The sequence below is a fragment of the Nannobrachium achirus genome, assembly GCF_963921795.1.
Source record: "Nannobrachium achirus genome assembly, chromosome: 8".
NCBI classification, from domain to species: Eukaryota; Metazoa; Chordata; class Actinopteri; order Myctophiformes; family Myctophidae; genus Nannobrachium; species Nannobrachium achirus.
Window position 1 is genome coordinate 14,451,426 of NC_137817.1, and position 27,754 is coordinate 14,479,179.

General features: G+C 43.1%; 1 protein-coding gene across 2 annotated transcripts in view; it reads left to right on the forward strand.

Annotated features, from left to right (window-relative positions):
- Positions 1 to 27,754, forward strand: part of pik3cb (phosphatidylinositol-4,5-bisphosphate 3-kinase, catalytic subunit beta) — a 111,016-nt gene that overhangs the window by 58,845 nt on the left and 24,417 nt on the right. For both annotated transcript variants that reach the window (XM_080731003.1, XM_080731004.1), the window contains exons 5-12: positions 2,102 to 2,328; positions 10,342 to 10,521; positions 13,989 to 14,156; positions 19,427 to 19,516; positions 20,884 to 21,138; positions 22,891 to 22,987; positions 23,268 to 23,398; positions 25,269 to 25,319. In XM_080731003.1, the coding sequence (XP_080587129.1) occupies positions 2,102 to 2,328; positions 10,342 to 10,521; positions 13,989 to 14,156; positions 19,427 to 19,516; positions 20,884 to 21,138; positions 22,891 to 22,987; positions 23,268 to 23,398; positions 25,269 to 25,319 (1,199 nt within the window). The remainder of the gene's footprint in view (positions 1 to 2,101; positions 2,329 to 10,341; positions 10,522 to 13,988; positions 14,157 to 19,426; positions 19,517 to 20,883; positions 21,139 to 22,890; positions 22,988 to 23,267; positions 23,399 to 25,268; positions 25,320 to 27,754) is intronic.

Sequence of the window (27,754 nt, forward strand, 5' to 3'; positions counted from 1 at the left end):
TGTGTGTGTGTGTGTGTGTGTGTGTGTGTGTGTGTGTGTGTGCGTGTGCGTGTGTGTGTGTGTGTTATAGTAAGGTATTAGGAAGTCTCTCTGGCCGCTGGCCAGAGCAGACCTCTTCAGAAGAAGAAGAAAGAGAAACAGGGGAGGGGGAGAGGAAGCCAGAGGGAAGCGGGGGCTGACGCTAATCGAAGGAGACCCACACAATACTGATAGCTCCCTCCTGGCTCCACTGTAGTCACATGTGATCTGTGAAAGGCTTTTGTTAGGGCCAAGCGGCGTTTGAAAAGTTACCCCGCAGGCTCCCACGTGCACATATCTGCGTGCACGCACTCAAACACTAACGCACCGCAACAGACAATCACACTCGGACAATGCTCGTGAGCTTTGCTTTTTCCACACAAGCGTAACAGTAGAAGCACGCACTCAAATCGTGCACACAAGACAGCACACTCTCCCAACTAATGTGGTCCAGAGCGCTCTTTCGAGCACTGAGGGTCATATGAATGTTTAATGGCTTTTAATGTCAATGTTGTTTTCATTATCAAGAGTGTGCTGCGCTCCAAGAGAGGGAGAGAGACATAGGATACACCTGACAGTTTCCTACCTCTAGCAATCGGCATTAGCATGGAAACAAGAGGCTCTACTTTAATCCCATAAGAGATTGCCATCGGTAATCCTCTAGACATTCATTGCTAACGTTTGGCATCAGGTGTCACACAGGTGTTGGTGCATTTTACATGAAGGCAGGCTAAGGGTCCTGCTATAAATCCTGTAATCCAACTATGTTTATGTAGCATTTTGACTAGACCTAATTTACAAAGGTTCCTGAAATCTTCAGAGAGATGGTTTATTTTTTATCTTTTGCTCAACATTGTGCCTATGTGAACCATAGCACTATGCACTTGCAAAATGTCATTGAATTTAGTTGAGCCGAGTTCCTGGTTGTAGAATGCAGAATTTGCAGCTAGTGCATGATGCTTGTATCACAGAAGCTCTTTTCTATGATCGCTATTCACTACCAATTAATAAGCATGAGTGCTTTGATTGATTGATTGATGTTTTTACAGGACCATATATTTGTACACAACTGTCACGTTTCCAGTGTGGTCCTTCTTGGAATCCCAAGTTTCCCAACTATCTTTCTAAAAACTAAACTAGTATCTCAACATAATTCTACAGTGATCGCTTCATGCACTATACCCAGCAACATATTCTCAACTGTACTCTGGACTGTAATGCCTCCTCGTTCCTTCCCCAAACCTTCTACCCAGAAGGTAGGGATGGGACGATGATCTATATTATCGATTATCGATTATCGTAATAAAAAACACTAACGATAATCGTATCGCAGAGATTTAATTCATCGTGATATCGTCCTCTGTCATGCACTGGGATCAAGTCACCTTTTATTTGCCGAGCTGCATATCCAGTACAACTTAAACCCTCTATAATTGGTAAAAGGTACTTATAATATACATACTTCATACTGACTTTTTTTCACTCTCAATCAAATGTCTTTGCCAAAAAATAGCTGATCTACAAGCTCACAACGCGTTCCGCCCCAGGATAATGGATTTTGATTATTACGATAATATTAGAACGGGTACACGTTATTGTGTATCATTATTTTATGCTTTAACTATTGAAAAATAGCAGATATACAAGCTCACAGCACGGCACCGAGTGCTGCGCTGCGAGCTTGTAGATCTGCTACAATTTGTGACAATTTGAATTTGAACAATTTGAATTTTGACCCGATTCTATAAGTGTCTTTTGAATCCTTCTAAGATTTTTTGAAAAACCTGTTTCTATGTCAGCAATCTGGCTGGCCATTGTCAAAGAAAAGGTCCTTTTCACTTAAATGGAGCTCAGTTAGTCTGTTCTTGAGAGACTACTATGTCAGTGGTTCTCAAACCTTTTCATGTGAAGGACCCCCAAACTGATATTTATTTGGCCACGGACCCCCCATCTCAAAATATTTAGTTCCAGGGAACCCCCAGAAGCAAAATTTGAGTTAAAACGTTCGCTTTAATCGCGATTCTTCTATCACAATAATCGTGATATGATGAAATGTTCACATCTTCCCATCCCCCGCCCGCAGGTCTCCATGAACTGGACGCCCTCCAGGAGCAGGAGGTGAAGGACTTCCGCAGTAAGATGTTCCGCATCAGCGAGGAGAGGATGCAGCAGGTCCAGATGATGACCTGGAGTGAGTGGCTGCAGGCCTGCTTCTCGCCGCAGCTGGAGCCGGCGGCCGTGGCGCCCATCGACGTCACCAACGACAAGCCCGTCGACCTCAAGATCATCATCCACTTCGAGCAGTCCCAAGTGAGCCATCTTTTATATATTTTCACTGTTTCACTCACTGTCACGTTCATGTCGATACTGTTGATAGTCTGTGCATACTGTACTGCAGTGCAGGTGGTTCTCAAACTTTGACATTTCAAGGTCTCCCCTTAACTCATACCCTGCCAAAAAAGAAGTTTCTATGATAAAAACGTCTTTAAAACGTCTTTTTCACTATGGACCTCCCTGCCAGACGTCTTCTGAACGTCTTTTTTTTTTTTTTAAATAATAAAAAAAAAAAAAAACATTTTTTGAAAAAAAAAATTTGAAAAAAAATTTTTTGGACCTCCAACAGTGTACTAGGCATGATCGCGATCGCGAAATTGCATGTTTAACCCCCATACCAACCCCATCTTTCAAACATGGCAGCCATGTTTGTTTACATTTGAAGAAAACATAAGGGCTCCTTTCTCCTGAATGCCTGAACGGATTTCCAAGCGGATTTTTTTGTTTGAAAGCTGTGAAAAGCATGCACATGCATAGTGCATGATCTGTGCACGAATGTGTGCACCAGCGTGCACACTATTTTTTTAACCCTTTCTTGGCGAACCGGCAATATAAGAGGTCATCCCACTTTAAATATGGCACCGACTGAGTTAAAGGACAACTTTGTTTTTTTACAACAAGGGTTCACATTTTAGATTGTAATTAGAGAAAAGAAAAGGTGAGTGTTAAAATGTTTTCATTTGCTTCGTTCTATTGTTTTATCGTGTTTAGCGTGCTAAAATGTGGGGCATGCGTATGCATTGGGGCATGCGTACAAGTGTCTAAATATATCTTTTTAGACACAATAAGCCAGCAGTTTCTTTATTGCTATTTACAGTAACACTTCTAGCCCCCATAAGTCACATCCAACCATGAAAGGTTGCGTTGTATCTTGAGAATGGGCTTATTCTGTGTAAAATGACATATTTAGCCACTTGTACGCATGCCCCAACCACTGAAATAAGAATCTCTAAAACAATAGAAAGACGTAAATGAAATCATTTTAACACCCATCTTTTAGGTTCAGGTTCAGGTTTATTAGTCAAATGCATATCCATACAGGTATAGACATACAATAAAATGCTTGTGCCAAGAGCACTCTCAGCCTTATTACACACAAAAAAACAAGACAACAACAGGTCACCCAGGACAACCCAAAAACAACAAAACAACCATACAGTGTAACAGTGTACAGTTTAAAAACTGCGTATATTGCACATGACTACCTACGTCTCGCTTCCATCTCTTCGTTAAGCATCCTGATTGCTTGAGCATAAAAACTATTACTGAAACGGGTGGTGTGAGATTTGATGCTCTGGTAACGTTTTTTGGATGGGAGGAGATAGAACAGGGAATGGGCGGGGTGACAGCTGTCCTTTAAGATGTTCTCTGTCTTTTTCTTACAGCGTGTGTTATAGATTGTGTGTAGCTGTGGTAATTCTGTGCCAATGATTTTGGCAGCTCTCTTCACAATTCTCTGTAACTGTGTACTGTCTTGAACAGTCACGTTACCAAACCACACTGATGCATCCTGTCAAAACACTTTCTATGGTACAGCGATAGAAATTAACAAGAGCCTTGGTGCTCAGGCCAAATCTCCTGAGGCGCCTCAGAAAGTACAATCGCTGCTGCGCTTTCATAAGGATACCTTCGCTGTTTTGAGACCATGTGAGTGAGTTTGTTACGTGAACACCCAGGAATTTGAAACTGTCCACTATGTCTACAGGTGAACCATTTATGGTTAAGGGACTGTGATTGACTTTAGACTTCCTAAAGTCAACGATGATCTCTTTTGTTTTACTAACATTTAGAGAGAGATTGTTATTCTGGCACCATAGGGTTAGCTCTTCAATTTCCCTCCTATAGGCCCTCTCATCATCGTTGGATATTAGTCCTATAACCGTGATGTCATCTGCAAATTTGAGAATAGAATTATTGCCACACCTGGCAACACAATCATAGGTGAACAGACTATACAACAAGGGACTGAGGCAGCAGCCCTGGGGCGCTCCAGTCCTGGTCAATATCTTAGATGAATGCTTGTTCCCTATTCGTACAGATTGTGGCCTGCCTGTCAAAAAGTCAAACAGCCAGTTGCAGATACTACTGCCAAGACCAAGACCCCTGAGTTTCAACACAAGCTTAGATGGTACAATCGTGTTAAAGGCAGAGCTATAATATATTTTATATTCTTTAATTACAATCTAAAATATGAACCCTTGTTGTAAAAAACTAAAGTTGTCCTTTAACTTTGACAGTGTACAAATGGAACCAAATGCACCCGTTAGGGTCCATTTGGTTCCGTTTGTACTCTGTCAAAGTTAGACTTGTATGGGTCAATTTAGACCCCCATAAAGTCCCTGAAATCCACTTAGAGAACCACTGCTGTACTGTATGTCTACCCGTACACTCATTGTTGATGGATGGTGCATATAGTGATTCATATACGTATCATTGGTGATGGATGGATATTGATTTGTGTTTCTGTTGATTGACATATATATTTATTGATTGTACATGTGCACTCGCTCGGAGACCCAATGCAGATATCTAGTGCCAGAATCTAAGGTCAATCTTGACACAATCTGGGAACCCAGATCAAAGAAAGGGCGACGCCTATCGGTCTGTCTCTCTTCCTTTGAAGCGTAGCGACTCTGAGGCTGTCTTGAGAGATTAATCTTGACATAACTATTTTATTTGATTTAATTTATTTCAATTCATTTATTCGTCTTGGTTTGGTTCTTGACTTCTAATCCCTGGGCTTTTGTTTCATTCTTACTGCTGTTGCTACTACAGTATGTCATCTGAATTCCCCTTATCGTTGTGACGGGGTACGGTTATGTACTGTAGTGTTATTGTGTGGATTGGAATCAGCTGTGCTCCTGTTGTACTACTAGGGGCAACATTTTCTCTCCCAGGAAAGTAATTGGTGTTTGACTGTCTGGCTGTGAGAGATCGATCGCCAATTTCAGCTTTTGAAAGTCGTCTGTGGTCCATATTCTCAAGTGGAGACCTTTTCAACAGCTGTGATGAGGAATGCACCTGATTTTGGTCTGAGTCTTGCCTCATTCAACATGGCCTTAAACATGAGTTTACAAGAGAACTCCTGTCATGAAACCTAGATGAAAATCTATCATCCATTCACAACTATTCCATGTGCAAGCCATACCTTGGGAATATAACGTGCAGTGAAAGGACATCATTAAAACCTGTGCATGTTTTCAGGGGTCCTCCTACACAAGTATGGAAATTATGGAAAGGTATGGAATTAGATTTGAGTCATTTCTGTGTTTACACTGTGTTTGAGGACACAAGAGTTTCATGTGGCTGAACAGCGTAGACACCCCGGTGTTGGCTGTTTCTCCAGACCCAGGGCTGGCTCCCTTCCTGGTAGGGGTGATCACGTGACCGAACTCAACTGGTTAGCCATGTGACAAGGAATAAATGGGTCAGCACCAGCAGTGAAATCATGGCATCCTCCTCCCTGTGGACGCCACGCACACACGCAGATGTTAGCATGACAGCCCAATTGAACTCTGATTAAATGAATGTCTCCCTCGCCCTGCCCCATCTCTCTCTCCCTTCCTCACTCCCTCTACTTCGACAGAATGTGATTTTATAATCAAACGGATGTTTGTGTCCTAGCAGATGCTTTAATATCAGTTTTGATCAACATCAGTCCCCCTCTCACTCACTCACACACGCACACGCACGCACACAAACACGCACGCACGCACGCACACACACACACACACACACACACACACACAGGCCATCTGTGCCTCTGTGCTCAGGTGGACTGTTGTCAGGAAGGGAGCTATCTCAGACACAATAAGCTGCATTAAGGACAGGAAGTGTGGTGAGGGGGTGTGTTTTTATTGCCGTTGAGTAGACGAGGGCAGGGTCTCCTGTTTAACACTTCTGGTTTTGTTATGCCATTTCACTGGTCTTCTGTTGACTTAGCATTAATTTAACCACTTGAACCCTAGCGTTCTTTTTCTAGGGCAAACATTCAGCGAAAGCAGCAGGGGGCCTAGAGCCCTGGGGGACTCCAGTTAACTAAGTATTTAAGGGTATATAGTACAAGTATAGGCCTATACTAACTAAGTATTACGTGTTTAATATGATTTCAGTTTCTTCTAATCTTGTTGGGGGCAACGTTTAGTATCAACCAAGTACTACAATATGAATAATTTCAAATCTGATGTGATGTCCCATGATAAACAATGTCCATTAATTAATTGGCTCTATACTAGAACCCCACCTGTTTTCGCTCTACACTAAATATCCTTGCAGTACAAGCTCACAACGCAATGTAAAGTAATGCAACTTGTGGTGAGCTCGTAGACCTGCTCTTTTCGTCAGATTTTCCATGCTACAGTTCATGTGGTTAAAACGATGCTGAGGACCTTACAGTCTAGGTTGGTTATTGATGAAGGAAGGCTATTTTTGCTCCAGTGTGCTTCTAGAATTTTTAATTTCCTCTGAGGTACCACCAGCTCGATATGACACTATAAATAGATAATTTTAATAAGCCCAAAACGTGGCACTGAAACCACAGTGGACTCGGTCACTATGGTGACGTGTATGAATTGAAGATATCGTCTCTGTCGGGGTGGAAACCTCACATGTCCAACACTGTAACCTTTAAGGCAGGGGTTTTCAAAGTGGGTGACGGGGCACCCTGGGGTGCCGTGATGCCAGTCCAGGGGTGCCGCGAGATAATTTGATAATATTTGGAATTCATCAATATCGCTACATCAATATCACTTCACTATGCTTAGTAAAACAGACCTGATTTGCACTGTACTTGATGAGTTATTTTTCTATCTACGACAACATTCTTCACCAAAAATAGCAGATCTACAAGCTCACAACGCGTCACAACGTGACGCGTTGTGAGCTTGTAGATCGGCTATTTGTGGTGAACCTTCCCCCCAGAATAGGCATGCTGGGGTTCAAGCGGTTAAACGTCATGTCAGTTCTGATGGAAATGGATATTTCTCCAATATGATGTAAGAAGATTCTAAAAATTAACAGTGTAACTCAGGGGTGCCGTGGATGAAAATGTTATTTACTGAGTCAAAAAGGTTTGAAAACCCCTGCCTTTTGAGCTTGTAGATCTGCTACTTTTGATGCTTGTGTGTGACGCTATAGTAGGATCAAGGAGTAGGGCATTCGTTTATGAAAAGAAAAATAGAGATAAAAGGTTTCTGCTCGACAACAGCAACATGCACTTGCTGGCTGCTTGGCTGTTTTATTGCACTTTATTGTCTATCGGGTCAGGTCATGTACCCAACTACCCGCCCAAGCAGAAACAGGCACACGGATGTCCAGTTGGTTACTTTCATGCAAGAACTCCACGATCGAGTGTTTGACCCTCCATTGTGGTACTGTATACCTGTCGTCACACTGGATTCAGTCACAGTGTGTAGGATGTAAAGATGTGCTGGCTATTTTGCGGCCTGCTATGTTGACAGTCATGTTGTTATTTTAGGTCATTTAGCGTTAATTAATCTGCTGATTGAATGACTGAAAGGCTGTCTGTTTGTGTGCTCAGAAGGCATTCCCTGTGTGTTTGTGTGCTCAGAAGGCATTCCCTGGCTCAGTGCTTCCCAAACGGTGTACCGTGAGACACGTCCAGGTGAGCCCTGGGATAATATGACAATCACATTATATACAACGTTTATACAAAGACATTTGAATTGTTTTTTCAATTTACTCTTATCAGTATTTTGTATGAACTCGTTTTCCAATACAGAGGCATATACAGAGAAGTATATACCGGTACCCTAGAAATATATATTTTAACCACTGTTAACAACTCCTTCAATGCCAATGACGTCTTTTTTCAAAGGGCCCCGTGTGCCAATGACGTCTTTTGACGACTTTTGAAAATATGTCAAAATGACCTGAGATCAGAGAGATGCTTTTCTCTGTTTGTGTGTTGGCTCCCTCGTTTGGCTGATTGAGAAAATGTGTGTTCATTCTAGTGGATGGACACTTTTTTGTCACTGATTCACGACTGTGTCTGTTTCTGTGGAAAAATAAATAAATAAATATATTTTTTCATTTCACAGTAAAGAAAAACATACAAAATCTGGGCACATCTAAGTTGGAGCCATTTTGGCTCTTGGCATTGAAAGGCAAAAAGCAGTTATTATTATTATTAGTTTTCCCCATAAACACTATTGCCATTTTGAGCCCTATAGTCCATTGGTGAGCCTTGGGCTTAAAAATAAGGAAACTGGGCTAGACCCATCCACATCTTTCTCTCTCTTCGTTCACCCCTCTCAGCCAGACCATGAGTGTTTTTCTCTGACTTACATTTTCCTGGGCAGAAGGGATAGGTTCAGATCCACAGGCTCTTCAGAACACATTTCAGCACTATACTGTAGGCAGAGCCAGCGGCAGCTTGTTGGGTGCAGTCTTATCATTTAATCTCCCTGGCGTATCCTCCGCCCGCATTCCTCCCCCTCTCTCTCTTTTCGCTTCCTTTCAGCAGAATATCTCAAGTTCACTCAGACAAAGTGCTCTCCAGGAACTCTGTGATTTGCAGCATTTTATCATGTTCTTTTCACCCATCTCACCTGGGTCTGAACGTTTCAATTACACAAGCTCTCTCTCTCAGGGACATGACATGCAGAGAATGTTAGAGAGACAGGGGCTGAAATTTCTAAAAGGGCCTTTTAGTGAAAATATTGAAAATAGCAGACCTCCAAGTTCACAATGCGTCGCGCTGTGACGCGCTGTGACGCGCTGTGAGGTCGGCTATTTTCGCGTTATTCGGTGCTTGATACCACACTGAACTAAGCATAATCAAGTGAATACTGGAGATGTGGCGTAACTGCATGGATTTCTACACAGAAATGGCAATTCTTTCAACATAAAATGCTGTATTCAAGTTCAGGAGAGTTTGGACAAGGCAATTCTCTTGAATGCTGCCTTCAGGTATGGCATGGAAAGAGGGCATTTGCATTTCTTTCACCATAGTAAAAACTGCATTCATGGTCTGGAGAGGGCACTTTTTACCGATGTATAAAAGGGCAATGGGCTCAAGCCCCCTTTGATGTCTATGTGTGCACGTGCCTGCTCTCTCTCTCTCTCTCTCTCTCTCTCTCTCTCTCTCTCTCTCTCTCTCTCTCTCTCTCTCTCTCTGCTACACTCGGTATGTCTGCCAGTCTCATTCCAAAGGTGTTTCATAGGGTTCAGTTCAGCGTTATGTCCAGGGCAGTTCTTCCTCACTGATCTCCACAAACCATTATTCTATGGAGGAACGTGGGTGGGGGATTGTCATTCTGAAGCAGGAAACGACCTTCCGCAAACTGTTTGCCACAAACCCGGCCACAATATTGGAAGCATTATTGTCTAGAATGTCATTGTAGCTGTAGCATAACGAACAAAGGGCAGTAATTAGAAATACTAATTACAATGGCTGTCCACTGACTTTTGCGTATTTGGTGTATTTAAATAATTCACTGTTTCTCAACGTCGGGTCTGGGGACCACTAGCGGTCCAAATAGACCCTTACGGGTCTGTACCTCTGAGAGGGTAAAAATCGAAAGAAATGGACCCTTTTGGGTCAAATGGTTCAATTTGTACAGGTCCATTTTGTTCCATTTGTTGTGGTGTGAATACCATAGACTTGGACAACTTAACTCTTAAAAATTTAAATTACCTTTATTGCCTATGCGTTTGACAATACGAACATAAAGGGGAAAACGGGGGTGGAACATAATGGTATGTCACGGTTCATATCAAATCTTAGCTTATTAGGCGCCTCTCCTAATAAGCACAGATGGGATCAATCCCAGGTTGGGTCTTCACTCTTCAGAGATACCTTTATATCTTTTTTGAATCAAATGGTGGGGTCCGTGGCCTATAATAATTCATACAATCAGATTTGGTGTCCTTGAAATTCAAAAAGTCGAGGATCACCGATTGCTTAAATCTCTCCGTCTCTCTCTCTCCCCCTGCCATTCTCTCTCCCTCTCCGCCGTCGTACTCCAGGACACGGCCAGCCTGAAGGTGTCACCGTCCACCACCCCCAGCGAGCTGATGGAGCTGGCCACCAGAAAGTGGCTGACCACCCACGGCCCACAGGACGAGGACCGCCGGGGGCAGTACGTACTGAGGGTCAGCCAGCGGCTGGAGTTCCTCTGCGGAGACCATCCCCTCTCTCAGTACAAGGTAGTGTGGAGACCATCCCCTCTCTCAGTACAAGGTAGTGTGGAGACCATCCCCTCTCTCAGTACAAGGTAGTGTGGAGACCATCCCCTCTCTCAGTACAAGGTAGTGTGGAGACCATCCCCTCTCTCAGTACAAGGTAGTGTGGAGACCATCCCCTCTCTCAGTACAAGGTAGTGCGGAGACCATCCCCTCTCTCAGTACAAGGTAGTGTGGAGACCATCCCCTCTCTCAGTACAAGGTAGTGCGGAGACCATCCCCTCTCTCAGTACAAGGTAGTGCGGAGACCATCCCCTCTCTCAGTACAAGGTAGTGTGGAGACCATCCCCTCTCTCAGTACAAGGTAGTGCGGAGACCATCCCCTCTCTCAGTACAAGGTAGTGCGGAGACCATCCCCTCTCTCAGTACAAGGTAGTGCGGAGACCATCCCCTCTCTCAGTACAAGGTAGTGCGGAGACCATCCCCTCTCTCAGTACAAGGTAGTGTGGAGACCATCCCCTCTCTCAGTACAAGGTAGTGTGGAGACCATCCCCTCTCTCAGTACAAGGTAGTGCGGAGACCATCCCCTCTCTCAGTACAAGGTAGTGTGGAGACCATCCCCTCTCTCAGTACAAGGTAGTGCGGAGACCATCCCCTCTCTCAGTACAAGGTAGTGTGGAGACCATCCCCTCTCTCAGTACAAGGTAGAGTGGAGACCATCCCACTCTCAGTACAAGGTAGTGCGGAGACCATCCCCTCTCTTAGTACAAGGTAGTGTGGAGACCATCCCCTCTCTCAGTACAAGGTAGTGTGGAGACCATCCCCTCTCTCAGTACAAGGTAGAGTGGAGACCATCCCCTCTCTCAGTACAAGGTAGAGTGGAGACCATCCCCTCTCTCAGTACAAGGTAGTGTGGAGACCATCCCCTCTCTCAGTACAAGGTAGTGTGGAGACCATCCCCTCTCTCAGTACAAGGTAGTGTGGAGACCATCCCCTCTCTCAGTACAAGGTAGTGTGGAGACCATCCCCTCTCTCAGTACAAGGTAGTGCGGAGACCATCCCCTCTCTCAGTACAAGGTAGTGCGGAGACCATCCCCTCTCTCAGTACAAGGTAGTGTGGAGACCATCCCCTCTCTCAGTACAAGGTAGTATGGAGACCATCCCCTCTCTCAGTACAAGGTAGTGCGGAGACCATCCCCTCTCTCAGTACAAGGTAGTGCGGAGACCATCCCCTCTCTCAGTACAAGGTAGTGCGGAGACCATCCCCTCTCTCAGTACAAGGTAGTGTGGAGACCATCCCCTCTCTCAGTACAAGGTAGTGCGGAGACCATCCCCTCTCTCAGTACAAGGTAGTGCGGAGACCATCCCCTCTCTCTCTGTGTTAGGGTTCGGACGATATGAAAACGTCATATCACGACTCTTGTGACAAAATAAATCGTGATTTACGATATTATCGCAATAATCAAAATCCCTTATCCTGGGGCGGAACATTTGCCAGAAAATAGCAGTCATTGTGAGCTTGTAGATCGGCAATTTTTTGGCAAAAACATTTGATAGAGAGTGAAAAGAAGACTGTATCAAGTACGTATATTATAAGTACCTTCTACCAATTATAGAGGGTTTAAATGGTACCGAATATGCAGCTCGGCAAATAAAAGGTGAATTGATACTGAGGACGATATCATTCACGATGAATTAAATCTCCACGATGCAATTATCGTGATTGTTTTTTATCACGATAAACGATAATATCGTCCCATCCCTACTCTCAGTACAAGGTAGTGTGGAGACCACCATATTTAAAAAAAATCTGGTATACAAGCTCCACCGCTGCAAGCTTGTACTGTACATCTGCAACATTTTTGAAGAATCTTGAAAGTGTGAGAACTAGATCTAGAAGGCTATTGCCTTGAATCTGCCTAAGTTCTTAATGGGCAAGACACTGTTTCATTGTTTCTGTGTATCCTGCGCCGTGCACAGAATTTCCCTCCTCTCCTAGTAACATAATACGGCATCCTTGCATTGCCCTTGGTTCCTTCTATGGAAAAACACCCCTACTCATCAGGCCTGCCATAATAAATAAAGCCTTGAAACGTAAACTCTCTGCGACTGTAACAGTTAACTTAAAGCACAGCATCAGCAACAATTTGCTGTTGTGATGACAACAAACACAGTGTCTGAGGTCTGCTTTGGACCCATATGTGCCCCTAATGGCCCCTTTTCCATTGCATGGTCTCGGCTGGAGGAGCACACCACGGCTCTGCCCTCATTATTTGCCTTTTCCACAGTACCTGGTACCAGATACCAGGTTCTTCTTGGATGAACTTTGGTTATTGCAGGTCGCAGCCAAGTTCTAATTACAATCCCAAATGGTGGTGAAACTGCTGCTTGGTACTGATTTGGTCAGAGGAAAATCGTCACTGGCTGCGACAGGCATCCCGCAGCCAGAAGTACTGTATTTGGCTGGTGTTTTATTTAAAACTTTTAAATGGCTCTTAATTTAACTTTTAACTGACCTTGGTTGAAATCCCACTACAGTCTTCTCTCCTGTAGCCCCCACCCCTCTCCTCCCTTGCTCATGGTTTCCCCCTGCTCAGCTGCGCTGTTTGTTTCAATTGAAGAACACCAGAGAAGTTGACACACGTCCTTTAAAGAGAAAAAGTCTGCCGTTTAGATGTAAACTAGATTCAATGGAGCTGAACGGCTCAGTTGATGGTTCATTAGCTCTCTCTCTGTGTGTGTGTGTGTGTGTGTGTGTGTGTGTGTGTGTGTGTGTGTGTGTGCGTGTGCGTGTGCGTGTGCGTTGGCTTTGACCTTTTCCATTTCCAGAGACGGTCTTCAAGGCACTCTGATCTGGAGTCATTAAGGCGATCTTGTCACATCTCTCCATTAGACATGGCTTCTTACCCATTCACTCTGTGTAGAAACTACTGTACCTGCTATGCTTATCTAGTCAGCTGGGCAGGCATGTGTACTTTCTCTGAACTGTTGTGTGCGCTATTTAATTACACAACAGCAAAGAGATGGCTCCTCCCCCAATGATATACTGTACACAATAATGCATAGAACATAAGAACACATGTCAATGGCAACGTTTTAATATATACAGTTTTTATACTGTATCTGTTTTATCTATTATTATAAATGTTTGCTGTTAAAATGTACAGTAGGAGAAACCAGAACAAAATAATGTCACTCTTATGTATGTACCAAGGTCACCTTAACCGTGACACAGATACACAGTGAGTACAGCAGTATGCCATTTTATGTTGTTATTGTTATATTGCTGTTAAAGTGTGCTGTTGTGTTGAATGTTCTCTGATATGTACAGTCCTGTGGTAAAGGAATTTCCCTTTGGGGACAATAAAAGTCTAAAGTCTAAATAATGAACCTGAGGGAGATTTATTTCCTGTGCTAGCACAATCTTCTGGGGGTATAAACGCTAAATCCTGCATTCCTCTCCTCCTGTCTCGTGTGTGTGTGTGTTGCAGTACATTCGGGCATGTTTGCAAACCAAGGAATCTCCCCACCTCACCCTGGTCCATACCCAGATCGTCCAAGCCATGTTCGAGAAGGAGCTCAAAGCCATAGGAGCGGTGGTCACCCGCAAGTCCTCCAACCCACCTCTACCACTTCCTCCCAAGCGGAGGATCCCCACGGTTAGTCTCAAAACAAGTGCACTAAAGGTTCATCTCTCAAGCTCACAACATTGTGTTGCGTTGTGATGTTTGTTGGGGTTTGGAGTCCTCCGCGCTGCATCTGGTTTGCCGAGGGTCTATAGCAGGGGTTCCCAAACCTTTTAGCTCGAGATCCAAAAGAGAAATTTGATGTTTGCCCGGGACCAAATCTAGTGAAAACAGCAGATCTACAAGCTCACAAACACGTTGCTCTGCGCTGCATTATTTATTAATGAAATTACTTCGAAAAATCATTGCATTCCTTTTTTAAATTCATGAAAATCTTAGCTTTTTGGGGAATGCTTTTTGAAGTAATAATAATTAAAAACTAAATATAGGAAACCAAAAATTAAGGGACCCATGAAAATGTGTTTGCGAACAAGTGGTCTATACGAACACGTTTGGTCGGGGAAGAAAGCCGGGCAGAGAGGAGAGGGTGACCTTTGTCACTGCCTGTACTCCTATTGGCTGGGGTGGCACCTGTCACTGGGGAATGTTGAACTTGAGGAGTAGGCTCTACGTCCTCCTGGTGGGGGCTCCTCATTGGGGCTCTGCGTCCTCACTGGCAGGCACAGTGGCTGGCAAGCAGTAGGATGAATTAATTGTCACAAGGATTAAATTGCGAGTAAAAAGGAGGTAAAAAATCACACCCAATGTGAAGTGAGCGGTGGTCGTGCTTGTATAACGTCATCAGACTAGGATTTGAGTCTAGGATGTACAGGGTATGCTACACACACACGTTTTGCTATGGCAAAACGCTGAGGAAAAAGGCTACAGACACACGACAATGACATCACTAGACAAACATGATGCTACGTACAGTACACACATTTTACTATGGCAAAACACTGAGGAAAAAGGCTACAGACACATGCACAGCCACGTATAGGAGCGGTTTACCACCGCTCAAAAATAATAATCGGCTACTCTAAATAAAATTATATTTTTTATACAATATCAGGTCTAAACACAACACACAAAATCAAGCTCCCCATCAGGACCAAACTTATGACACCAGTCGGGCTTATTGTGCACCTCACCTGTGTTCGTACTGTAAATGGTCTATTATTCTCTCCTCCCGGGAAAGACGGCAGCTTCAGGCTATTGAGTTCAGTTACAACACACAAGGCAGGTGTGCAGGTTTACCAAGTAAACATCATGTAACTGGTGGTGGTCATATAGCCATGCCACCTGCCTCTCAACGAGGAAGTGCGTTGCGTGCGTTTAAAACGGGTCAGTCCTGCCCGCAGCGAGCCTTACCTTCAACACACACACACACACTGCTGGCAGCTGTTCATCACGCTTTGATGTGCCTCCATGCTGTAAAGGTCAGGTACAATTTAATTGGCTCTCCGTGGCAAGTTCCCCTGACGGCATAATTGGTCGGATGCCATGGCAATGGTGTCCCATGGAGATACGTGCTTTGTCAAAGGGGGGATAGTAAATAGTAGGGTTGTCAGGTAGCCATTTTTCCCTATATCAGCCACATGTTAGTTTTACCAAGAGTGGAAACGGCATTCAGCTGTAATTTACAAAAGAATATAAGAAATGCTAGTTTACAGGTTGTAACAAGCCATTCAAATGACATTTGCATGTTGCTTCTACAGCAGGGGTCTTCAACGTTTTCAGGCCAAGATCCCTTAGAGAGAGAGAGAGAGAGAGATGAAGCAGAGATTCCATATAGCTTCACCGTTTTGACAGCATGATCATCATTGTATTTTGGATTCATGTCAATATTAGTGGCACAGGGATGATGTGTATTTGTAGGGCAACCAGGCAGTTATCCCCACTATGGGTTCCAATCACAGATTTCCAATGGAATGTTTGCAATGGATTTTGGATAATAAGAATAATCTCTGTGGGCAAACAAAGGCTTATGATATTAACACGTTTTGCTCCACAAATCACCACAGTTTTAAACCACATAATTAATTAAAAAAAAAAATATCCGAGAAAGCTTGCCTGCAAGAGATTGTGGTCGGACTGTGATATCTTGTGCTAAAAGGATGGATGTTGGCCAAGGAAATCTGCCCTCTAATTGAGTGGTTCTCAAACTTCTCAGCTCGAGACCCAAGAGTCCACGGGGCCGGGACCCAAACCAGTGAAAATATATACAAGCTCACAACGCGTCGCATAGTAGATCTGCTATTTTCACTGCTGAGATGTCAGTCCTGAATAGAAATAATTGTCATTTTGTATTTTTTTTTTGTACGCCAGAGTTTTTTTTTCCTGGAATTTCTTTGTTTTGAAAAAATATGTATTTAATTTAATTTAATTTATGAAATTAATTTTTGGTGCGAGGCTGCGAGCAGACCCAGCAAGCACGGTCAGGACCTGGACCAATCGGTGACGTCTCGATTGGGGCCAGATCAAGTCAAACCATGACTAGTCAGATCTGGCCTAGAATATCACCTGATTTCAACTAACATGAATCCTGCCCACAAAAACAAGACGTCCTGGATTAATCAGAGAGGGTCCGATCGAGGCCAGATAAATGTCATAACTCGTCAGATATTTATATTCGTCCCAGAATATAAACTTACATGCTCATATTTCATCTTACATTACAAAGAATAACAATAATCCTATAGTCCATATGATGTCCTGGTAATGACGTCAAGATCATCCCCATATGGGCTGTGATCTGGCCTAGTTCTGAACGTCACCGGAGGACGTTATCATAACGTCATCATGGCGTCATTTGGCGTGCAGGGGAGTGAGCGACAAGGGGGACGGACAGTATGTTCCTGGCGGCGGTCACAGTTGATGCACACGGAGCACATGATGGTAGCATATATGAACAAAACCAGGGGCGTCACAAGGGGGAGGAAAGTGGGACTGAGTTACTAGGGCCCAAGGTGGAGGGGCCCTAGTAACTTTAGCTATTGAAAAATAGCAGATCTACAAGCTCACAGCGTGGCACCGAGTGCTGCGCTGCGAGCTTGTAGATCTACTATTTTTGAAAAGTCATGAAAATGTGTGCAAATCTTTGAATATATGTATTTTTTAACTTTGTAACTCAAATGTTGCTTCTGGGGGGTCCCTGGAACTAAATATTTTGAGATGGAGGTCCGTGGCCAAATACATATCATCTTGGGGGTCCTTGACATGAAAAGGTTTGAGCACCACTGACATGGAAACATAGGTTTCTTGCACACATTTTCACAATTTTTCAAAAATAGCAGATCTACAAGCTCGCAGCGCTGCACCGAGTGCTTGTATATCTGCTATTTTTCAATAGTTAACATTCATGGGGGGCCCGTAGTGAATCCTTGTACCCAGGCCCCAGAATTTGGTGTGACGCCCCTGAACAAAACACAAAGAAATCTCTCACACAGACTGAATTACACTCCAGACAAGACAATCAAAAGGAGCCAGGCTCACACTCAACTCATGTGTTATTCACACAACACACGTCGCTGCTGTCGGCCAGAGACCATTCATGTCCAAAGCTGTTAGGTTTTCAGGAAATGGAGCAGAAAAGAAACCTCTGTTCTATCGGATCCAGTAGAGTTATTATTGAGTCACAAGCTCCTGTTAATACATTTCTTGGTTAAATATTTATAAAACCCACAGACACTTTCAGCAACGCGTCACTGTCATGCGACACAGTATAAAATAGAGCAGGGGTCTTCAACAGGGGGTCCGGGACCCCTAGGGGGTCCTCAGAGTTACTACAGGGGGTCCTCCAAATCTTTGAGTGATAGAAAGATTTTTCCTCCTTTTTTTTATATTAACCACTTGAACCCTAGTGTCCATATTTTGAGAACTTAAAGAGCTTTGGTGTAGAGGGGAAAAGGAGCGGACTAAGTGCAGAGTAAAAGGTCAAGTTTATTAAGTATTGACGGTTCAAGTGGTTAAATATCTGAAAACGTAAATGTACATGAATCCAAAATACCCTGATGATCGTTGCTGTCAAACAATGAAAAGATATGGAATCTATGAACAGGTTGTGGGGGTCCCTGCTTCATCTCTCTCTCCACTAAGGGGTCCTTGGCCTGACAAAAATAGAGCGTTCATTTATTAAAAGAAAAACATTAAACAGTATAAAAATTGAGATACAAGGTCTCTGCCTGACAGCTATGATAAGCTCACATGCACACACACACACACACACACACACACACACACACACACACACACACACACACACACACACACACACACACACACACACACACACACACACACACACACACACACACACAGTTGGCCAATAGCAGGAAGTGTGCTAGTTAGTCATGATCGTGGGCTCTAGCCGTGGGCTCAGTCATATGATGATGTTTGTCCTGACGACTGCTGACCCTTGCAAATCCACTCTGCTCGACATCGCAATGACCTGCCTGACCCTCGCTAGGGTGTGTGTGTGTGTGTACACTTTTATTAGTATACTTCTGAGGGTCAAATATCCCCTCAAGTATAATAGAATTTGAGAAATAGCCTTGTGAGGACAATTTCCCTGGTCCTCCCAAGAGAAAGTCATGTTAGGCTTGTCTTCAACAGGGGGGAGATGTCTTCAACAGGGGGTCCGGGACCCCTAGGGGGTCCTCAGAGTTACTACAGGGGGTCCTCCAAATCTTTGTGTGATAGAAACTTTTTCCCCCTTTTTTATATTAACCACTTGAACCCTAGCGTCCATATTCAGAGAACATAAGCAAAAAATAGCAGATCTACAATCTCACGTAGATCGGCTATTTTTGGCAAGAGATTTGGTGTAGAGGGGAAAAAGAGCAGACTAAGTACAGAGTGAAAGGTCAGGTTTATTAAGTATCGACGGCTCAAGTGGTTAAATATCTGAAAACACAAATTGACATGAATCCAAAACACACTGATGATTGTGCTGTCAAAAGATTAAACTATATGGAATCTATGAAGAGGTAGTGGTGGTCCCTGCTTCATCATCTCTCAGTTAAGGGCTCCTTTGCCTGAAAACGTTGAAGACCCCTGTTTTAGGCAATTATTTAGATGTACGGTTTAGGGGTTGAGGTGGGACTTATGGCTGATTTATAAGTTGCGCGTCAGATGTCAGAGCCATGCACTGAAAATAGCCCATCTACATTCTCTGCTATGTTTGGTATTAGGGATAAAACCGTGTAAAATGTCATTCATAAAATTGCGGTGTGTGTGTGTGACTGTGTGCGCGCGCGCATTTCCAGTGAATGGGGTAGATGTGAAGTGTCAGTGTATTATTGATGTGTTATTCTTGGTAAATGATGTCTTCTGCCTTTGTATCCCTTTCTTCCCTCCCCCAGCAAGTCCAGACGAGTGTTTGGGACGTGAACAGCCCATTTAGGATAGTCCTACTAAAAGGCAGCAAGGTGAATGCAGAGGACACTGCCAAGGTAAAGTGAGCCATACATATAGTATGTTAATAAACATAACATCATATACTTCTACTCACTGTGCATACTAAATCTCTAGGCCCAGAAAATGTAGTATTGTCACACCCAATGGGGCTTTTAAGCCGTGACATCATTTTGTAGTCAGACCTCCAAGCAGATTTATTATCAATATCTGTCCCTCGCTATTTCAACAGATCCGAGACAAAATAACGACTAAAGTGTAATTCTACCACTTTCCTTTCAACAACAAAGAGAAGAAAAATTCGTAAATAGTAAAAAGATTCACGGCCGCTGGGGGCAGAGTTCTCCTCTGCCTACAAAATGATGTCAGACTTAACAGCCCCATAACATCACTGATGGGTAAAATCGATTTCTGCTTGTTCTAGCGAGTCGTAATAGAGATTTGTCAGTTGCACCTCCTCTGGGAAGTACTGGAGATAAAATTAATTTGCGACCCTATTTGTTTTAATGAGAGTGGGTCCCAGAAAGCAATGCTAAATTTGTCTAAATTTGCCATCTGTGTGTGTGTTTGTTCATTCAGTGTAGCGTCTGCCACAAGCTGTGACAAACCCATCATATTCTAGATCTAACAGCACCCTGGTCATAAACGTTCCACCTATTCCACCAAAACAGTCCACCATAATGTTTCTGAAAACATTTGAGGCAGGAAATCTCAACTAAGGAGAAAACGTTGAAGACCCCTGCTGTAGATTATAAGACCCATTTAGAACGGGTACACATTATTGTGTATCATTATTTTATGCTTTAACTATTGAAAAATAGCAGATATACAAGCTCACAGCACGGCACCGAGTGCCGCGTTGCGAGCTTGTAGATCTGCTATTTTTGAAAAATCGTGAAAATTAGAATTTTGACCCGATTCTATAAGTGTCTTTTGAATGCTTCTAATGTTTTTTGAAAAACCTATGTTTCTATGTCAGCAATCTGGACAGCCATCGTCAAAGAAAAGGTCATTTTCACTTAACTGGAGCTCAGTTAGTCTGTTCTTGAGAGACTACTACTATGTCAGTGGTTCTCAAACCTTTTCATGTGAAGGACCCCCAAACTGATATTTATTTGGCCACGGACAACAAGTAGTTTTTTTTCTCAAAATATTTAGTTCCAGGGACCCCCCAGAAGCAAAATTTGAGTTACAAACGTTCGCTTTAAAAATACATACATTCAAAGATTTGCACACATTTTCACGACTTTTTCAAAAATAGCAGATCTACAAGCTCGCAGCGCGGCACTCGGTGCCGCGCTGTGAGCTTGTATATCTGCTATTTTTCTATAGCTAAAGCATTCAATAATGCTAGGCCTAAATGGGTTGTAAGACACTGGACCGTGGGTCTCTCCTCCATCCTCAGGTCCAGGTGAGGGCGGGGCTCTTCCACGGCACGGAGCTGCTGTGTAAGCCGGCGGTGAGCAGCGACAGCGGCGGGCGCTCGGAGCACGCGTGGTCCGACGGCACGCTGGAGTTCGAGATCGCCGTGAGCGACCTGCCGCGCATGACGCGCCTCTGCTTCGCCGTGTACGCCGTCATGGACAAGGTGAAGAAGCAGAAGTCCACCAAGAACACGCACATCAACAAGTACCAGACCATCCGCAAGTCCGGGAAAGTGGTGAGCGCCATTACGGCTTCATAAGCGCACACATGCAGTACAACATGCACTTCCATGCAAGCTCTAATACACACACACTGTTCACAAGTACTAATGACCTGCAATCAGTTTAATCTTAAATCTTCTCAAAACCCCATTTTCACACACAAGGAACATACTGGTGGATATGCTGTATCGTTTTTTTAATGCTTTTACTTTTATTCTCAGAATACTGAGTGTACATTATTTCTTCTGAATATTTTCCAAGGCATATTGTACAGTAGTTTGTTCGATTTTTTTAGGAAGCAGAAGATACTTGCAGGGATTCAAGACGATGAATGGTGGCTTATTTTGTGGTTGCATTTGAATGCATTTTGAAATGCGGATCATTTTGAAAAGTTGATTCGAAAATAGTAACTGGAGAAAACTTAAAATGAAAGCCCATGGTCACACAATGATGTATGGTCATGCATTATTCAGCTATGTTCGGCAACATTTTCAACGTCTGTTTCTGTATAATATATGGCTGAAGCTGTGAATATCACATGAATTGACAGCGCTATGGTCCTGTAATGAATTGACACTATAATCTTATACAGCCTTTTATGTCTTTTTTATTGTCGATTTATTGTTTTATCTCTAAAGCAGCAGTAATAAAACTGCACTGCAAAGTGCTTTGCAGGGTGCTGGAACGCCCTGGAATTTAGGTTTTTCCAGTTAGGGAAAAAGACATAATAGTTCTAAAGTCCAGAAAAAGACAGTTGCTGTTGGGCAGAACTCCATCTCTCCATATTGTTATTGTAGCAAAAGATTTCTCAAACCTTGTTGTGATACAAGGTGTCGTGAGCTTGTAGATCTACTACAGTATGTTTGAATGTGAATCCTGAAAGTAACAGGTTAGGTTTTTGTAATCTGACAGCGTATGTTCACATGCTCCTACTGTTGCAATATTGTTTACCTCAATGACCTGTATAAAAAAGGTTAAGCATATGTTTTATGATGACACAAATACTGCAGGTGACTGTGTTGAATGTACCCAAACCTTTCAATCCACGTGTGACCCATACTGGCTACACAGTGGGATTCGTTAGTCAAGGTGACTTAAATGTGAGGCCACTATGACGTGAACAGTATCAGTCAATAAATAAGAAGCAATTTTCAACAGTTTTCTTGTTTTTCTCTCAACAGTTTAGATTGTTTACAATTTAAACCATTCAAAACATAGTACGGCTGTAACTAATGTTTATTTCCTAGTCGATTAATCTCTTGATTTGTTTCCCCCCGTTGAATCTTTATGATTGATATCTAGTCTAAATCAATCATAAAGATTAATCAAATAAGCAAAAAATACTAGTTAGCTGGAGTTATCTGACCCAACATTCATCTTGAAACCGTCTACCAGCAGTCAAAGGTTTTCAGATTATAATACAACAAAAGAAAATAAATATTTGTGTGTGCATCTTTAACTTAAAAGTCAGTCAGCACCTCATGAAGCTATTGGGTGTGCTTCCTGTCTCAACACTGATTATTGACCTTGTAATGTCTGCCCTATAACGGAATACAATGCAGTGTTATCAAATATGAACATGTAATAATTACTTGATATTGATATGCAGGTCACATGAAATGTCCTGGAAAATTATCTTTTGAAAAGTATTGGAAAACCCTTGGCTTTATAATTCAGTATGAAGGGTTCTATATAAATATAGTTGAATGCTCCTTAGAAATGATTGTGCTAATCCACCTCCATCTGTGTTTGTCTCTCTGGCCCAGCACTACCCCATAGCCTGGGTCAACACCATGGTATTCGACTACAAAGGACAGCTGAAAACTGGAGACATCGTCCTGCACAGCTGGTCCTCCTTTCCTGGTACATACTCTACACATACAGACATAGACATTAGGGATGCGGCTATTATTTTCAGAATCTAATTATCTTTTATATATTTTTCCTGTCAACGATTCGATTAACCACGTAACCCCTTATTTTATAATTTGTTGCAGAAATAGTAAAAATAGCAGTTGCACAAGCTCACAATGCACATTGCGCACACAAACACACGCAGAGAAATTGTTTAACATTGTCTTCCGTGGTGGTTCAACTGTGTATGTGTTTATGCATGCATGTATTGCTGTGTTGTGTTGCTCAGATGAACTTGAAGAGATGCTGAACCCAATAGGAACCATCCAGACCAACCCCTACACTGAGAACGCTACTGCCCTGCACATCCACTTCCCTGAATACCTGCCCCATCCCATCGTCTTCCCTCCCTTCGACAAGGTCAGCGCCCACACACACACACACATACTGTACACACACACACAGTTGTATTTCTATATTTAACCCATTTAGTGCTCCAGACATGAAAGGGTTAAAAATCCAAGCTGCCTGCTGCCTGCTCCGTCCGCGGCCAGTCTCTTATTTTGAAGGCCGGAAGTAGATCGCGCTCACAATTCCTACTTGACGACCTTTTGAAATTTATCCGGAAGTGTTGCCGTCCAAAGCGTAAACAGTAATGGCGGATCGATGCCTTTCAGCTTGTACTATTTTAGCGAGAATCCAATGCCATCCTTGGCATCAAAAGGGTTTTTTGGAGAAAATGGACATCAAAGATGAGAAAGACCGTTGGCTTCCATGTTAACTCATTCGTAGTTTACGGCCGTAAAGCCCGTTAATTTCTCTATGTCTTTCACTGCCGGCTTCTCCAAGTCCTACCTGTTAACGTGGGCGCTCGTCCAGTTCCCATCGTGCGTGATCGGACACTGCTCGTGTGTTCGCGTATTCCATCAGCTTCTCAAATCCGTTGAAACTTTTTCAATTGATCAATAACTTCTCCATCTGTAAGCCGCGGAGCTCAGACAGTAAGCTGGGCCAAAATAGAGGACGGACTTCCGCTTCCGGTTCAGGGACTCCAATGTTAAAGTGGTCCGCTCAATAATGTGTCCGTGTAGAAACCGATCACGGAGCATTAGTTCCGGCCTATTTTAGTTGCGCTTCGATAAAAAAATGTTTTTTAATTAATTTTTATTACATTTACGGGTTCTACGGGCATGGCAGAGAAGGGGTACAAAGGGGTATTTTGATGGCAGAGTTTGTGTTAAGGGATCACTATTGTGTGCACATGGATGCGCGATGATGATGAATCGCCGAGTCCACCCGTGCCAGCACTTTCCAACGGACGGTACGTAGCCCTTGCCAGCTTTACTGTATATACAGTAAATATCGCGCGTATACTCGGGATCGGCACTATAAATACTCTAGTATATTTCGCGAGTATACTCTGGATCGGCTACAAATGAGTTAAGAGGACTTCAACATTTTAGGATGGGGATTTAAACCCTAAATCTAAAAAAATGGCAGACCTAGATCGGATATTTTTGGTGCGTTTTTTGGTGGCATCATTCCTACTACCCTAAGCCCTAAACCTAACCTCTAAATGTATCATCCTAACCAGATCCAACCTGAATGTTTTCCCCAAATAAAATGTACAATAAAAACAACCATTTCTCTTGTGAGGAGCAGGAAATCATCGCAATATAAATCTTTAATTCTACTATACTTGTGAGGACGGTTGGCCCCCATTTGTACAGTAATTCAATAAGTATGCACACACACAGACATGCACATACAGACACATGCAGTTCAATTGAATGCATACTCATACGGACACATTTTCCAAAGACGTCCGAATGTGCATTCCTTCAGTTCCTTCAGTCGCACTGATACATCCACAGCATCGATGCCTTAAAGGAGTAGTTCACCCCCAAATTGTTTTCTATTGATTATTCACACCATGGATACTTGAGTTCAATAATATTTTTAGATTTGTGTGATTATTGTAAATGTACCCCATTGATTCCAGAACCAATGGGGGTACATTTATTGTAATCAAATTGTTGTCTTAGTAATGTGACAAAAAAATATTATTATTATTATTATTATATTATTGAAGTCTCCATGGCATGAGTAATCAGTAGAAAGAAAGTCATTTTGGGGGTGAACTACTCCTTTAATCAGATTGAGTGTGTGTGCAGGACAATTTGTCTCCTCTTAATGGTAACTTCTGGTGGAGACAAAGTGGCGCGAGTCAGCAGAAAAATGCTCAGCCTGCTCTTCTGTCTCTCTCTCCGTCTGTCTGTATTCATTGCAGATCCTGGAAAAAGCTGCAGAGATCGCCAGAGCAAGTGACTGCGTGTCAATGGTGAGTTTAAAGCATTAGTTCTGGGGACGACCATGGGTCCAAATGGACCCTTATGGGGTCCATCATTGTCAAAATTGACAATGATGGTTTCAAGGATATACGACATGATGCAAACCTGTGCACATAAACATTCTACAACATACTGTACACATTTAGATTATGAACTGTGATAGTTAGTCACGTGCATACTATACTAGATCTTATATGATTTAATGCTGGATAATAACTGTGACAAACCCACCCTACTGAAGTGGGAAGCAGATGACCTTTGATTTTAGTGTGGCCCAGAGAACCACCAAACGTTCGTATTCGTATTAAGCTCTTCTTGCCATCCTTCTGCCACCTTCATTTGGGATCTGATTTGAAAGAAAGTTTATGCAGGGGTTGAACAAGACAGCTTGAACAAGTTTGTATTTCAGCATTCTGCAGCCATGGTCAAGGTAAATTGACCATTGATTGTTATTGCAAAAATGATTTCATGCCCATGTGCAGTGCTATTTCCAGTGTAAACAAATGTGATAAAATAATCTCCCTGCTGAGTGTGATCTCATTCTTCCAGACTTCCAGCATTGTGAGACACACATTTTCTGACACGCACGCACACTTGTGCGCGCACACACACACACTTGACACACTGTCAGTCTTTCTCGCAGGCTTATGAGTTACTAACAGATGTCACAGCATTTCTTTCTGTGCCATCAGTTCGAAAGTGTATTTGCAGATCCTCTTCTTTTTTGAAATCACAGTCATTTGAAGCTTGGTGTAGCATCAAAGCATCTCCCCAGCATCTCCCCTACCTCAAAACCAGCATGTGTAATCAGATGTTCCCTATCTTGTTCCTGTTGTACCGGCCCCTCTATCCAAAAGCCACACAGGGCGGGATGACTGGGAGAGTTATGTAATTCCCAGTTTTGTGAAGCGCTTGTCGGTACATGTCCCAAACATGTGGGAAGTGTGAGTTTGTGAGAACTATGTATTTCTGCTGGAGTAAAAATGGCTGTTGGAGTGTAACTAGTAATATGCGTGTGTGTGTGTGTGTGTGTGTGTGTGTGTGTGTGTGTGTGTGTGTGTGTGTGTGTGTGTGTGTGTGTGTGTGTGTGTGTGTGTGTGTGTGTGTGTGTGTGTGTGTGTGTGTGTGTGTGTGTGTGTGTGTGTTTCAAGATGAAGCATGCAGAGTTGCTAATGCAGCATGTAGAAATACAGGCAAAGAAAGTATATATGGGCTGCTCTTGCTGCCGATCAGAACCCTATATTGTCCCTATTCTGGGTTGAACATTCTGCGAAAATGGCAGATCTACAAGCTCACAGCACGTCGCAATGTGATGCGCTGTGAGCTTGTAGATTGACTATTTTCTGCCAAGATATTTATATAGTGTGGAGCGAAAACCTAAAGAAGTATGCAGTAGAGTCCTAGGGGGAATCCGTTCAACAAAGTATAAAGACTGTAGAGCGTTCTACTTGCTGTCGTCCCTCCCAGCGAGGAGTGGTGACTAACGGTTGACGTTGGCATGGAATCAATAAAAACTATGCAAGAAAGTTCACGCTGGTTGAGCGTGACATCCATACTTTGGATGAAAATTCAAGGAAAGCGGGATCAGCAGCTATGCCGCAAATGTCAATGGCAGGCCGTTTAATCGGGAACAGTTAGACGGGTGTTTCACAGAGTAGGAGGATGACGTCTGTGTGTGTACCGCTGAAAATGAAGTGGTTCAAAGAAATACGGCCGGTGACCTACTGAGGAGTGCAAAGTCATGTGGTCAGTTGAGTCATCTTTGACCCATTTTGAGGGATGCATACATGGTGTAGGTCAGTAGCCGTTATAAGCGAAGCCACTCGACCACTTTAAGTCCTCTATACTTACTGTACATCATACAACAAAGCGAAAACAGCAGAGCAGATCTACACATAACAGTGGAATCTCTCTCTCTCTCTCTTTCTCTCTCTCTCTCACACACACACACACACACACACACACACACACACACACACACACACACACACACACGCGCATAGTCTCCAATCCATACAGCAACGGATGTCACTGGATGTACTGATCAGCATGATAATGATGTGTCATGACAGTCACCAGATCTCACTGCAGTTGTAGTGGGACATTCACAGAGATCAGTGCCTTGAGACATTTTTTTTCAGCATTGTGGAAAAAAACACTAACTGATATAATTTCCTAGTTAGGAATGAACCGTTTTAAAAGCTACAGTTTGATGCACTGAGGCTGTCATTGTGCCTTTTGTTGAATCAGTCCCCTATTAACTCTTTCTGTGCCAAGGGCCAAAATGGCCCCAAGGTATTTGTGCCAGGATTTTGTATGTTTTTCTTTACTATGCAATCATTGCATTTTTTGTTATATAAAAACAGAAACAGACACAGTTGTTGTGATTCAGTGGCAAAAATAATTTTGTCAATCAGACAAATGG